At 47.9% G+C, this 15,366-nt stretch overlaps 1 protein-coding gene across 6 annotated transcripts in view; it reads right to left on the bottom strand.

Moving 5' to 3' along the window:
* TBC1D22A (TBC1 domain family member 22A) overlaps window positions 1–15,366 on the bottom strand; it is a 383,821-nt gene that overhangs the window by 150,277 nt on the left and 218,178 nt on the right. For all 6 annotated transcript variants that reach the window (XM_064368239.1, XM_064368240.1, XM_064368241.1 and 3 more), the window contains one exon: window positions 10,230–10,305. In XM_064368239.1, coding sequence (XP_064224309.1) covers window positions 10,230–10,305 — 76 coding nt within the window. The remainder of the gene's footprint in view (window positions 1–10,229; window positions 10,306–15,366) is intronic.

Here is a 15,366-nt window from a genome sequence, read left to right as displayed (position 1 = left end):
GGAGGATCACCTGAGGTCAGGAGTTCAAGACCAGCCTGACCAACATGATGAAACCCTGTCTTAAAAAACTAAAAAAAATAAAAAATAGAAATTATCACCTGGAGATGACACCACAGAAACAGCTTTAAATCCCCACTCCAAGCATCCTCTTTTTAAGCAGGGAAGTGTCACCCATGAGCTCTACTGAAGCAACAGGAAGCCACGCAGCTGCTGGAGCCCTAACACGCAGGCTGCTCCATTAAACACTTTATCCCTGAGTTTCCAACATCTGCTGAGGCCGCTGTACAGATTGGGCATTGGTTACGGGGGAACGTGGGATGAAAATGCAGGCATGTGTTCAAAGCCAAACAAGAAGGAACGACCACTCCTGATTTCAAAAGGGCACATTCGACCTTCAGATCTCCTCCCACTTCTCAGGGTCAAAAGGCAGGTGGGGCACCCTAAGGCATAAGATGCTGGTCAGCAGTCCCAGGAGGAAGCGTGGGGAGTGGAGGAGGAGGATGTCTGGTGGAGGTCATAACCACAGGCACAGGTGCAGGCCACAGCTCCCAAGGAAACCCTGGGTCAGACAGGCAAGCCCCCAGGGCTCACAGGACACCCTGGGGCCGCCCAAGTGTGTAGGAGGGAACTGAGAGAGCTCTATCCTGTGCACCAACCCAGGATGAGCAGTGCTGGAAGCAACCTGGAGATGATCCAGCCTGCGGGGAAGCTGAGATCAGAGACGGGCAGGACTCTGAACATGGGGATGGGGCCCACTCACGCACCTGATGAGGCTGTCAGGAAAAGTCAGCACAAGGATACCGATGAAAAGCTGAGAACCGTGCCCAGTCCACTGCAGGCACTTCATCAGTGCTCGCTGCCATTACCATCACCAGCAGCCCCAGTCCAGAGTCAGGGGCCAAGGCTGAACTAGAACCCAGGTGGAAATTCCTCATATGTTATTTTTGAAATTACACTAAACTTCTCTTAATTTTTTTTCTATAGAATGCATGCCTCTTCCCAAAAATGCAACAAAATACTCATTTAGATTTTCAATGGAAAGCATATTAAATCAGCTTAAGGATCTCAGGATATCCGTCCACCGAGAGAGCAAATTCCCGCCTGGGGTAGCCGGGAACCCAGGCTGCAGACAGGTCATCTCAACAATTCCAACAGTAATGATAAGCAGAGTCACCTGGGTCACTGAATAAACAGCCACATTCAACTGTGAAGGCCTGCTAGGCAGAAGGCCCATGGGGACAAAGTCTCTGCCTCAGCGAAGAGACCAGGAGTGCAGGAATGCAGCCCTCACCGGCACACACAGCATGCCTCCCAGAAGGTCAGTATACGCCTTAGATCACACGTGTGCCTTGCCAATTGTCATGTCCGTACGTCTCAAACGAAATACTGCTATCATTTCCAACACTCAGATCAGCTCTGCTGGGGCCTAATGAGGACGGGGGGTGGGAGGTGGCGCATGCAGCCTGTCTCCGGGCCTGGGCTGCACTGCTGATTTATCCTCTGCTCCCCGATGCTTACTTTGTAGGGGTAATAAAAATATTTCTACCTGGGTGGTAATAAAGCTGAATCTAGTTTCCTAGCTGTAACTGAATTCTATCTTAAAAGAATAAGTCAATTTTAACCTTACAAGGTAGTCAAGACAACTTTCAGAGAAATCTCATTAAAATCACATTTGCCCTGAATTAAAGACACAGGAAAGGGAGAGCGTTCAAGCACAAACAGCTGTCTCCCACACAGAGCTGGAACCATTCTCCCGTGCTGTGTTCTGGCATTTTCTTCCTTCCAGGTGAAAGTATAAGATATGACTAATGATAATGGCCACCATCAGCTTGGTGCCCCTGAGCTCAACCAGTGTCTTCCACTCCAACCGACTTCCCTGGGGGCTGGACAGAAGAGGCTGCCTCAGGAGCGGGCATGAACAGAGACCTTGGCAGCTCAACAAGGTCCAACGCGGGCAAAGCAGAGCCCTTCAAACTAAACTTCCAACACTCAGCCCCACCATGGGCCCATCTGCTGTACAGTTTGTTGATGGTGATGATGGTGATGATGACGATAGTGATGGTGATGATGACATGAACATAGTAAAGATGGTGATGATGACATGGTGGTGATGATGGTGATAATGGTGATGGTGACAGTGATGAAACGATGATGGTGATGGTGATAATGATGATGGTGATAGTGATGATGATGATGGTGATGAAATGATGGTGATAGTGGTGATGCATGGCACTGAGTACCAGGTGGGGCTGGCCCCAGAATTCAGACAGCAGGGCTCTGACTCCAGCCTCTGGAAAGGCAAGGTGCTGAGAGCCCACTCCTCTGGCCATTCTACCTTGGGGGCAATCAGGGATCATGTGATTTCAGAGGTTAATATCTGACGTAACAGATGTAAAAACAACATGTAGGGGGATGTCACTAGGATTCACCGCAAACACGTGAAATTTCAAGTATGTGTAGGCGTTCTCGACGCAATACGGAGCGGAAATCTCATCATGTGCTTTACATGTTGAAATTCTGTCAGTTGGAGAACAAATGCATATTTATTATTACAGCAGTAAATTACTGAATAATGGTTGTGAACTGTTGATTTTATATACAAAATCCTTTGCTAAGCAGGGAACAGATTGACAATTAATACAAATATTGAGAACTTATCAGCTGGATAATGTTAGAATGAACAGCATATCCTCTTCGAGCCTACAAATGCGTATAAAATTTTAAGTAACACAAGACAAGATAACACGGATTGGATGACATGCTAATTCTATTTTCTGTGGAGTTGTTGAAGACATGCCCTATTCTAATATAAAATAAACTTTAAGACTGATACTTAATTTTTAATTATTTAATTCCACTTAGCCATGAGCCTTGTTTCGGGAATTTTTCAGAAAAATTATTTCCTGAAGAAAAATGTCAAGCCCTTAAAATACTCCGTAAGAATAGACAAAAGAATTAAATTTGGAGTCAAACTGCAGATCTGTACTCTTATCTCTGCAGTCCTTTCTGCGCTGGTGACTGTGGGGCTCAACCAGCACTCTCCACCAAATACTCACTTAGAATCACCTATAGGTTCTTGGAAGCTCTGACCTGAAGCAAAACAACATATAATAAAACCAATTTCACCATAGGCTCAATAACAGAAACAAGACTTAAGTTCCTATGGCATATTTCTGGTCACAAAAACATCACCCAACTTCTTTTTTCAAGATGGAGATTCACTCTGTCACCCAGGCTGGAGTGCAGTGATGGGATCTCAGCTCACCGCAACCTCCGTCTCCCAGGTTCAAGCAATTCTCCTGCCTCAGCCTCCTGAGTAGCTGGGATTACAGGCATGCATCACCATGCCCTGTTAATTTTGTATTTTTAGTAGAGACGAGGTTTCTCCATGTTGGTCAGGCTGGTCTTGAACTCCCCACCTCAGGTGATCTGCCCACATTGGCCTCCCAAAGTGCTGGGATTACAGGCGTGAGCTACCACGCCCGACCACATCACCCAACTTCTAAATAACAAGCAAACATTTCTAATATTAAATCTGGAAATACATGTAAGCTATTAACTAATTAATCTACTTCAGAAAGATTAATACCAACAAGGTAACTACTCACTTTTTGGCAAATCAGTGAGTGCTGCCGGTTGTAGTGGTGATTACAGTGGTACTTGGTTAAATCAAGGAATAAATGTTTGTAAAGTGAAAACTGTCAGGAGCACCTCCTCCCACCAGGCAGTTTGCAATCACAGACATGGAGGGTTACTGAGCGCCTTCCTACCACACTGTTTGTCGTGCATTTTTATCATATTCTTTACAAATCTTTACTTTATAGTAATTTGTACTCATTCATTCCTTTTCTAACCTTCGTATTCCACTTCCGGGTTGCAGCGGCCAGTGTCTATCCCAGGAGCTCAGGGCCCAGGGTGAGAACCAGCCTGGGCCAGGACGTAGCTCCATCGCTGCGTGACTCACACGTACCCTGGCACAGACCCATGCAGACACATCAACTCCTGTCATGAGCACATCTCTGGGATGTGGGAGGAAACCAAAGTACCCAGAAAAACCCACAGAGACAGGGGGAGAAGGTGCCCTCTCCACACTGATAGTGGCCCCGGCCAGGAATTTTTTTTCTTATCAATGTTATAATTAAAACAATGTGGAACAAAACGTTATTTGAGGACCTGCCGTATATCAAAATGAAACAGCACAGCATTCAACACAAAAATCTGAATATCAGCCTCCTCCTGTATGGTCCAGGTCAGCCTGCTCACCCAGCCCACTCTCCAAACATACCCTGCTCGAGGGTCCCCTCGAGTTCTGCAGACACAGACTTAAGCATCCCAGGCTTCGCAGGGGCTGGTGCAACAGCACCAAGGCCCACCACTGCTCCCAGCCTCAGGGACATGATGGCAAAAACAGGTACGTGCTTTCAAGCCACATTCCACACGGGCAGAAGCTGCCCGTTTTATGCATGGATGCTCTGTCCCGGGTACCCACGTCAGCTCTGATGGCAGGGGGTCTACAGGGTCAAATCGTGCTGATGTGGATTTCTCTAATAACTGCTTCTGTGCATAGCTCTTCCCAGAAAAAGTCTGACCACCATGCCAGGGATGGGGAGATTCAAGAGCCTGCCCCAGGCAGGTGCTGATGTGGATTTCTCTAATAACTGCTTCTGTGCATAGCTCTTCCCAGAAAAAGTCTGACCACCATGCCAGGGATGGGGAGATTCAAGAGCCTGCCCCAGGCAGGTGCTGATGTGGATTTCTCTAATAACTGCTTCTGTGCATAGCTCTTCCCAGAAAAAGTCTGACCACCATGCCAGGGATGGGGAGATTCAAGAGCCTGCCCCAGGCAGGTCAGGGAACTGGAACAACACCCTAAGAGCAAGGCTTCCATCTATTTCTCCCAAGACAGAAAAAAAGAAGCCACTTTTGATAACAGATTCAGAAGCCAAATAAACGCAAAATTCAAAAGTATTAGGTGAGGTTTTAAATGAACAATAGCTCCATAAACTTCTCAAACACAGCCCTGCTTCCTCAACACCCCTCTACTGGCCTCTCTCCACTGAACTACGCAACAGCACCTTCTCCCTGGCCTCCCAGCACCCAAGATCAACCCCTTCATTTCACCCTCCCACCAGCCACCAGAGTACCCCAAAGAGAACCCTCAACTCCTCCTACCTGGACGGGAAGGAGGCTGACAGGCCCAAAGCAGTAAAGCTGCTCGTTCCACCCCAGGACCAAAATAAAATGCTATTTGGCAACAATGAGAAATCTAGTGTGGCTAGGCCCTCGCCAAAAAACTGTGACCTAAGAATTCGGTTCCCACAGGCCAAGGCACTGTTGAGGGGTTTCTGCTGAGGTCTCAGCTGCTGCCTCTCCAGGAAATCCCAAATCCTTTTCCATTTGCCAGCAACCAGGGCGCTGATGGACAGCTCTCAGAGCTGCTCGGTACTTTCCCATCCTGGGTAGGGCTTTGTCTTTCTAGGATGGCTTCCTCTGGCTCTATTCCACTTAAGCTGCTCACGTACCCAGTCCTTTTTCCTAGGTATTGGCCTTGGATTCCCTGGGCTCTCCCACAGGCGGGACTGGGTTATAACATGCCCACTCACGGGGAATGTGTCGTTCACAGCAACCCCTGTCCCCTGGTTATGCTGCAAGGGTCATTTATATATAGCTTTATTTGCGTTCCCTCTTGATTTACACAGTTTGTCTGACACGCTGTGGAACAATTCAGATTTACATGAACTCCTGGAATTTCCAATTCACTCTTGCAGGACATGTTTGCTAGATACATAGTCTAAGGTGAAAGTTACACTCTTCCATCACATTGAACATATCCTCCTGTACTTCCGTTGAGAAACATTTTCTCAAATAAACAGCGATTCTTAGAAAATTATCTTTTCTTCTAATTGCTTTAGGAATCTATTTAATTAAATTTACTGTAATGCATTTAAATATAGTTTTGTTTTTGTTAATACTCCTCATGAGGATTCACTGACCTCCTGAATCTGCGGTGTATTTTAGTTGGTTTAGGAAAACCTCACTCATTATCTCTCTGTATTCTCACTCATACTCTCTCTTCTCCTCCTGTGACTCCAAATAGATACACATGAGGCTTTCTAACCATATCCTCTATATCTCTTACTTTCTATATTTTTATGTTAACTCTCCAGGTTTTACTATGACTATTTCCTTCCAATCCATCTTCTAGTTCAGTAGTGTCCTCTTCAGCACTGTCTAATTTGTTAAACTTGTCCACTAAATTATTAATTTTGGTTGCTACATTTTTCAGTTCCAGAAGTCCTAGCTGGTCATTTTTCAAACTTCTTATGCAAAATTGTACTGTTCCCTATGCCCTGCAGACATTCTCCAGCTTCTCTTCTTCCTTCGTATATATAGTAAGGAGACTAGTTTTATGGTATGTGCCCAAGAATTACAAAAGCTCAACATTTTGTGTGCCTGTTTCTGTCATCATTTTTGTTCTCACATAAGAAGTCTTGAATGTATGATAACCTTTGACTGTGTGTAGGTTATTTTATTTTTAAAAAGTGTTTGGGGCTTTTAAAAAAAAATTACAATTAGAGTTGTAACTTCCTCCAGAAAAGATTTTGTTTTGCTTCTCACTAGCATTCTGGAGAACTCCAGTAGAGAATCACCATAAGTGAGGTTCAAACGACCCTGGTCCTCCCAGGTTGGAACCTAGATTACAAGACTTTGAGGGCTGTATCACTTCCACTTTATCCTCCTGTGTCACTATTCTGGGTCTCAGAAACCATATGTGCATTTCTCAGATTCCCTATCCTCACTCAATGGGTTAGACCCATGCGCTACGTGATGTAAGGTCTTTTGGGCTGACTGACTGCGCCATGGACTGCATGGTAACCTGTGACCTGTGCGTGTATCTTCAGATGAGTTCCTGGAACTAGAAAGTCTGAAGTAACTGGAAAACTTCAAAAGGAGAAGAATGACCAACCCCTGCTGTGCCTAATTAACTCTGAAACATTCTTTTATTGTTCCTTATTCCCGCCTCAACTGATAACACAAATGGACTTTGTAACTGACCTTGCTCAACTGACAGGTCAACCTCCTGACTCCAGACCCTCTGACCCCCTCCTGCCTTGCAAAAACCGCCCTGAACTGAAACTTCTGTAACTTTCCATTGCCTACCCCAAACCTATAAAACCAACTCCTATCCCACTGCCCTCCGATGACTCCTTTTCAGACTCAGCCCACCCGCACCCAGGTGAATAAACAGCCATGTTGCTCACACAAAGCCTGTTTGGGGACTGAGGGGGGAGTCTCTTCATTCAGAGTGCATTTTAACACATGAGGTGCTCAGACTACAACTAGCTTTGGGATGGCTTCTTCTGCATCAGGAAATACATCCAGAGTGACAGTAGCTTTAGCGTTGGCCACTAGCTAGGTCCTAGCATCACTCTGGCCCAGGAAGCCTCATTTTGTAGACAGCAGCTGGATGCTTTTAAATCACTTATTTTTCTCTCTTCAGTCTCAGCACCTTCATGTTGCCATGGTAGATGTTTATGAAAGGCTTAGGGATGACAGGGAAGGGTTACAGTACTACTCAAGACAGGAAGAAATCACTTACAAGTGCTTTTGAGAGATTCTTTCATAACTCCTTACCACAAGAAGACAAGAATGAAGCAGTCCCTGTTCCAATCTGCCCTCTCACCCCACGCCGGGCTTCCCTCCATCCCCAAGGCCTCCCCCTCCTCCAGCTCTCTGCTCTCTCCTGATGAGCCCTTATACCCTCAGGCCCCCATGGCTGAAACTTCAACTTGACTTTGCAGAGCAATTAAGCTCTTTTCTGAACTACTCCCGCCTGGGCAATGTCCTCAAAACCTCTCCATTCTTAACCGGCAAGTCCATGAGGATGTCTTCCTTCACTGAATTATCAAAATGTTCTGAAATAAATGTTGTCCTTCTCTTCAAATGCAGAAATGAGGAGAGGCTTGTTTTTGTTTTGCAAAGCAATTTTTTCTTCCTCTTGCCTTAATAAAATCTTTACAGTCCCTGCAAAAGTTTTGACCCACAAATCCTTTCTCTAGGAGGCAAGGGATGAAATAAAGAGGGAGTTTCACGTGGCTGAGGCCTGCAGATGCTTCTCCCAAGCTTGCTCAGGCATGACGGCTCCCACCAGTCCGAGAGCTCAAACTCGAGAAATTCTATATCGTTACTGCTTTAGTAGCCTGGGTATTCTTTTTTTTTTGAGACGGAGTTTCACTATTGTTACCCAGGCTGGAGTGCAATGGCGCGATCTCGGCTCACCGCAACCTCCACCTCCTGGGTTCAGGCAATTCTCCTGCCTCAGCCTCCTGAGTAGCTGGGATTACAGGCACGCGCTACCATGCCCGGCTAATTTTTTGTATTTTTAGTAGAGACGGGGTTTCACCATGTTGACCAGGATGGTCTCGATCTCTTGACCTCGTGATCCACCCGCCTCGGCCTCCCAAAGTGCTGGGATTAGAGGCGTGAGCCACCACGCCCGTAGCCTGGGTATTCCTATTTTGAGGCCATGATAGAAATTCTTTAAGGTTTCATTCGAACAACAGGAAGAAGTTCTACAGTTTAACCTCTTACACCAACACACATCTTCTCTGTTGTGAAGCACTGATCCTTTAAACAAAAAATTGTCACATGAAACTGCCCTACTCAGAGGCTGCACTGAAAATAAAGCCACAATTTACTAAAAAGTACGGATTTGATTGGGGTTCCTCGGGTTCTTGTTGCTGCTCTTTTAAACAATCATCCAATAAATCTGCAATGTGCTTCTTTCTAAACCACAGCACCAGAGAAAATCCATTCAAGTATTTCCCAAACTGCAGCACTGGAACAAACGAGCACTCACCACAACTTTCCAACCTCCGAGAAAACATGAAATACGCCTTCCAAGAGACACAGCGGAAGGGAAGAACCTGCTAGGAACGTGTAACTCACATCTACCGCAAATCATATTTCAAAGAACTAAACGAGCCTGGGGAACACTCGTGGAGGTGCTGCTAGGGAGAGGAATCCATCCATACCCAAACACAGCCTCGCCGTGGGGCGCACGATGAGCGGACGTGAGTGCGCTTACAGCGGCAAAAGCGGTATTTTTAACAGATGATGGGCTAAAGAGCAGCGAGATGTCACACCGAAAGTATTATCAGAAGAACTACTTAAAACTTCACAATATGGAAATCAGGTAATAACCATTAGACACAGAGTTCAGAATCAGATTCAATCAAGGAAGAATATGGAGTCTGTCATTTGTAGGACTCCATTTCAGAATATCATTCAGCAATTTCCCAGGCCGAGTGCCTTCCCCAAGAAGATCGCTGTTACGGCCTTCCATGCCGAGGGCACGGTGAGGGGAAAAGGCATGGTGACCTGCAACACTGAGCGGGCAGAGCACTGCAAGGCACATGGCCGGGGTAAGTTTTCACAAAGTGCAATTTCTCTCCACATTTTGTGAAAGAATATGCCAAGGTCACATGGGACCCTTTGTGAAAGACCAAGTCTCTTTTTCATACCTCATCACCGACCAGCTGGCATCACAAATCTATGCCTGGTTCTGCTTGGCATCACTTTGTTAATGCTCTGTTCACTAATTTAACAAACTATCAGGAGAATATGCCTGGAATGGGCAGGCATTATCTCTCAACTTCCATTTAATTAAACTCTGCTATTGTAAGGTGACAGTCAGCACATCGCAGGGGGAATTATTTTAAAGATGAAGGTAAAAAGTATTTCAAAGCCCCCACTTAAACATGGAAACATAATCTAAAATTGCCCAAGCACCCACACTATAATTTTTCTATAATATTAAAGATGTTATTTGCAGACTTGGTAATTAATTGGATTCCGTGGAGAAAGTATTCTAGCATCCTTGATGGAAAAATGATGCACAGAGGCAGGGCACAGAGTGCCGAAGGACCACCATAAACAAGCACCTGTCACCTGGATTACGACAATCACCAGGCTTACTCCAGACAGAGCGCTGCCTGCTTCGGGTGCACACTCACTGCTCGGCTGCAAAGCGAACAGATTGAATTCTGATGATATCGCCTTAATAAGAAGAAATGAGAGCAGCTCACACTTCAGCAGCTGCCTCAGAAGGATGCCCATGAGGGATCCTGTGTGGGCCAGAGCGGATGGGGACGGCATCCTGCCCCACCAAGGGCTGGGAGCCACCTCCCCCCGCCCACAGAGAGGGGCTGTGTGGGAAGCTGGCTTACCATCAATCCGGCTCACGAGTTCTTCTAACATTTTCACTTTCATTTGAATCCCGGGTTGGGCAAAGGTGTAGTTGTCCTAAGGAAAAAATAATAATGTGTATCATAGGCATATAAAATAAAACACACTTTCCAAAAGGGAAAAACGCAGCTGGGATCAAGTGAACAGCTTTATAATAGGACAAATTCACAGAGATTCTATCTTGAGAAACAGATCGGTTGATGCACACGCAGCCCACTCACGGCACTGTTGAGTGCTATTTTGAGAAGGGAAAGCCCAGCATCTCCTGATGTCAGGTGAGGAGCACGCACATCTCAGGAAACACCAAATGGCACATTTCTATTTGTAAATGTAAGACACTTATATTTAAATTGGAAAACAGGTGTCCATGCGCAGAGCTCATTGACTAGAACCGTCTGCGGTAACTGACCACCTTGCTGGCCACCTGGACCCCGGGCACTCAGCCCTGCCAGGAGCCAGTGGGAAATGGCAAATGTGCTTGGTGCTGACGGCACCATCATTGTGGCCACAATCCAAGTGCTAATGACACAGTCGCTGCATGGGTAAATAACATGGATGTGTGACTTTACCGTCAGAGAGACTGCTAGGTGAACTCAGGTGAAGTTCAGACACTAAGATAGGAAGGCCTGCATAGCATCAAAGGGAAAGGGGCCTGGGCAGTTTCAGATCACACAGCCCAGGAGTGGGGCCCCAGCTCTAGGGCTCAGGAGCTGTGTGACCTTGGCAAGTAACATAACCTCTCCGAGCTTCAGTTTCATTATCAATAAATGAGAGCAATAACACTGCATTCTAGGACTGTCTCAAGTTTCAAGGTAACAGGTAAGTGGAATGTGGAAGAGACTTCAAGACACAGCAGGGACTGGGGCAGTGACAGGTCTATTATTCCTGCTATCACCACCCAAGAGAGCACACACAGGACACTGCACAGGCGCGGCCAGAGAGGACTGGTCACACCGCCCCATCCCACAGCAGGAACACGAAGAGGCAGCTCCCGTCAGGAAGAGAAGGCCATTCCCCACGGAGGCTGCCCTCTGGGCCTCAGCCAGTGCTCAGGAAGCATTTTCAGAAGGAGGGTTTCAACCAGACTCGTGGTTAGCAGATTAATCCGTACCCAACAGCAGTGAAGGCAGAAGGCAGAATAAGAACCAGCATCAAAGATGCCCAGGTTCCAGTCCCTGGAACCTGTGGATGTGTTGCCTCACGTGGCAAGGGGAACCAGGGTTGCAGGTGGAACTAAGGTTGCTAATCCATGGATGGCAACAGGAAATGACCCTGGATTAGCTAGTGAGTGCAACGCAATCCTAGAGTCCTTAAAAGTGGGTGGGGCAGGCAGGAGAGTCGGCAGAGTGACGCCCTGTGAGAAAGACTCAAACCACATGGCTCACTCTGATGATGGAGGAAGGGCTACAAGCCAAGGAAGTGGAAAGGACAAGGAGCAGATCCTCCCCCAGGGCTTCTAGCAGGAACACAGAGCTGCTGACAGCTTGCTTTCAGCCTGCCAGACTCACATCAGACTTCTGACCTCCAGATGTGAGAAGAGAAATCAGTGTCAACTTGAGGACTAAGTCTAAGGTGATTTGTTGTGGCCGCAATAAATCCATTTCAGGACGCTTAGAGGATGCTCTTTACTGGAGCCCCTAAGACTCACTAAGACGTAAGAAGCAAGGAGAACTGGAAGGCAGCCAAATGACAGTGCTGTGCCTGGGGTTCCTGCGCCTGGGGTTCCTGTGCCTGGGGTTCCTGCGGGTTCCTGGCCAGGTTTTGAACTCTTTAGTGAGCACAAAGGGCCTCTGGCCCAGCCAGCACTGGGAGACGACTGCCTGGGTCAGCTGTGCCCTCAGGGAGTGACACTGGGGACGGCCCTCAGAGCCTCAGCTAGGGGAAGCCAGGCAGGCCACTGGCCTCAGTGAAGGCACAGGTAACACAGTCTTGAGCCGAACAGGAGGTGCTGGGCACAGGCAGCCGCAGCTCACCAGGTAATACAAACATGGAAACAGCACTCACAGAACCCCCAGCTCCGGAACCCAGGTGAGGGCCCAGGTAAGACAAATGTGCAGCTCAGCCACTGCCTTCCAGCCAGCAGCACTTCCAAGTCTGGAAAGTCAAATGTGAACGCATGCAGCCAGCACTCTCTCTGTATTTCTCTCCCTCTCTCGCACACACGCACACACACATGCAGAGCACACATGACATCTCCTAACAAGAGCAGGCACAGCAGCCGCCATGGCACAGAGCACAAAAAATGCCTATAAGGCACTGAGGATTTTTCTTTCCTCAGAAATGGAAAATGAGCCGAGTCAGACCTGCCCGCTTGCTGCGGGATTTCTCCCAGGTGGATTTCAAGTGACAGGCTCTGGACTCCAAACTGTCACATCTCTGTGAGGGCAGAACCACGAAAAGCTCAGATTGCCAACTTCACTTAGAATGACACCAAGGCCTTCCCATGACCCTGGACAGCGGGAAGGATGGGCTCTGGGGAGAGGATCTCTGGAGTGACTGCTCCAGGGGCCTGGGGCTGATGTGTTTTCTAGAAATAGTAGACCGATTCAGGGATAAGCTTGGAGGCCTCCTGAATTTGGCTGTCCAAAATATGGCGTTTAACGGGCAGGACTTTTAGGCCTCAAAGGAGCTGCGCTGGGGCCAGTGAGACCCAAGCGCCTGCCTGGCTGAGACGGAGCAGCAGTAGCAGTTAAGGACAAATGGTGAGCTTTCATATATTTGAACTTTAACAGGAGTAAGAAATTCTGGCTCTGGACATTAATTCCTGTGACTGCCATCATCTTTGGACCTGAACTTGCAATGGTTAGCCTTTAAGACTCAATTTCTCCCGGGGGACTGGCTAACAGAACCAGGTTTATGTTAAAATGTAGGGCACACTGTGTGTTGCATGTTTATGTCATGTCATTTAACCTCGTGGAGGAATTCCGATGAGCCCGGCTGAACAATATAGCTGCACAGAACTAAGGGTGAGAAATAAACCAGAGAGTAGTGTGGCAGCCTCCAATACAGAGAGGCCTGAAGATTATTTAATGAATGTCCTATTCCAACTAATTCCAGAGCTCTGGGGAGCACAGTCCAACCACCCCACTGGTCTACCCAGAGGGACTGCTAATTCTTCCACTCCAAAGGAGGCCACACCCCTGGCTGGCCAGGGCCCTGACGGTTACGTGAATAACAAACAGACCAGGGCTCCGCTTCCATGCAGAGGGAGCACGGTTGGTGCCTCTCCTGTACTTGCTCCATCCCCAGAAATGCTCGCTCCACGGAGGCTAAAACGGGGAGAGGCTAAGGTTCTCGGAGGCTCCACAGCAGTGGGGCAGGGCCCGGCCCACCGCAGGGGCTCTGATGGGATGGGTGAGCCTGATGGGTCCTGGCATCGGTCAGCCACTTTATGTGGCTCTCCCACTAAGACAGGATTTCAGGCTCTCATTTAGCAGAAATAAAAGTTATTCTTTGGCCTCCATCTGCCACTATTTTATTTGTTTATATGTTCAAAACCCAGGTAGGGAAGATGGGTTCTCAGAAATCCAAACAATAAGAATGACGCCTGAGAGCCAATAAAGAAAAGGTCTGCATTTTGAAATCCCTGCCAAGACTAACAGCTGCAGCCAGGGCATTCTGGCTTCAGGTTGAGGGCGGAGAAGACCAGCCTTCTGAAGGCTGCAACACAGATGACAGGCCCCACCCCCAGAGGGCGAGGCACCAAGGCTAAGGCATGGGGGTCGGTCTGGGTCATCGTGGCTTGGGGAGGGAGCCCAGGCTGCAGAGGGCCCTGCTCAGCAGCCAGAAAGCCTTCCAGGGCACTTTAAGGAGGCAGACACCATGACCAAGAAGTCCAGAGCCAGGCGGCTGAGGAAAGGAGAGAGAACCCCACGGCCCTCGCAGCAGCCTGTCCTGGGGAGGCACTGACCGCCCAGGCCCTCCTAGGGGCCTGCTGCCCACAGGATCCACCAAGGCCCCTGGGCAGACCACAGGCTCCGTCTGCTTAAGGCCCGGAAAGCAGATTTGCCCTCGGGATACCCCAGCCCAGCACCCCGCCTCACACGCTGGCACACGGAACACCTGTGCTGGTGAACAACTGTGTTCCTGGGCAGCAACACAGGAACTCAGCAAGAATCCTGTACACTTACAAAAATGTCATTAGTAATAACACCACTCCCTTCGTAAAAAGCGAACATGCATATCCTTTCAGATGGAGACCTTGAGTCTTTAAAAAAGGATATAATTTACAAAACCTGTGCATCGGAGGAAAGAAAGGAAGGGCTGAAGACAACAACGGCCTTTTGTGAAATGTTTTACAGAACGTAAAGTCTGTGAATCTACATTTTTAAATACACTCAGCTTGCCTTACACCTGTTGCCATTATAACATCACACTCTCTCGATAACAAATAACACTTTCTGCGCTTTTTGAGAGAAAAGTGAATCAAATTTTCTCAGGGAGCATTTTAGAGAAGAGTTGAAATATAAATTCCTATCAGCTCAGCTGGAAGTACCCACAGTCAAACCTGCCAGCACATGGAGAAGTTAGACTCCCTCCTGCCTCTCTGATAAAGGGCTCTTCCACCTGGACCAGGGGTCCGCCTCCCCAATAAGTCCAGCCTCCTCTTTCCAGGCTAATCTCACTGTAACACAGTGTCTTCCCCTCGCTGAATCCAAATGTGCCTTCCATGCCCAGGCCTTGGCCTGCCTCTAAAGCAGCTCAGGAGGTCCTCTGTGCAAGAAATGGCCTCAGAAACTTCCATTTCCCTCGATTCTTTTTTTTTTTTTTTTTTTTTTTTTTGAGATGGAGTCTCGCTCTGTTGCCAGGCTGAAGTGCAATAGCACAATCTGGGCTCACTGCAACCTCTGCCTCCCAGGTTCAAGCTATTCTCTTACCTCAGCCTCCCGAGTAACTGGGACTACAGGCGCGAACCACCATGCCTGGCTAATTTTTTGTATTTTAGTAGAGATGGAGTTTCATCATGTTGGCCAAGATGGTCTTAATCTCCTGACCTCATGATCCACCTACCTCAGCCTCCCAAAGTGCTAGGATCACAGACATGAGCCACCACGCCCGGCCTCCCGCGACTCCTAAAAGACTGTCTTCCATGTCCACTCAGGGGTCCCTGGCCACCAG

This window comes from Aotus nancymaae, unplaced genomic scaffold (assembly GCF_030222135.1).
Source record: "Aotus nancymaae isolate 86718 unplaced genomic scaffold, 86718_ANA_hifiasm-v0.15.2.pri h1tg000076l, whole genome shotgun sequence".
In the NCBI taxonomy this organism is placed as follows: Eukaryota; Metazoa; Chordata; class Mammalia; order Primates; family Aotidae; genus Aotus; species Aotus nancymaae.
The sequence above is the reverse complement of the archived record's forward strand: the minus strand, read 5'-3'. Positions and strand labels throughout refer to the sequence as shown.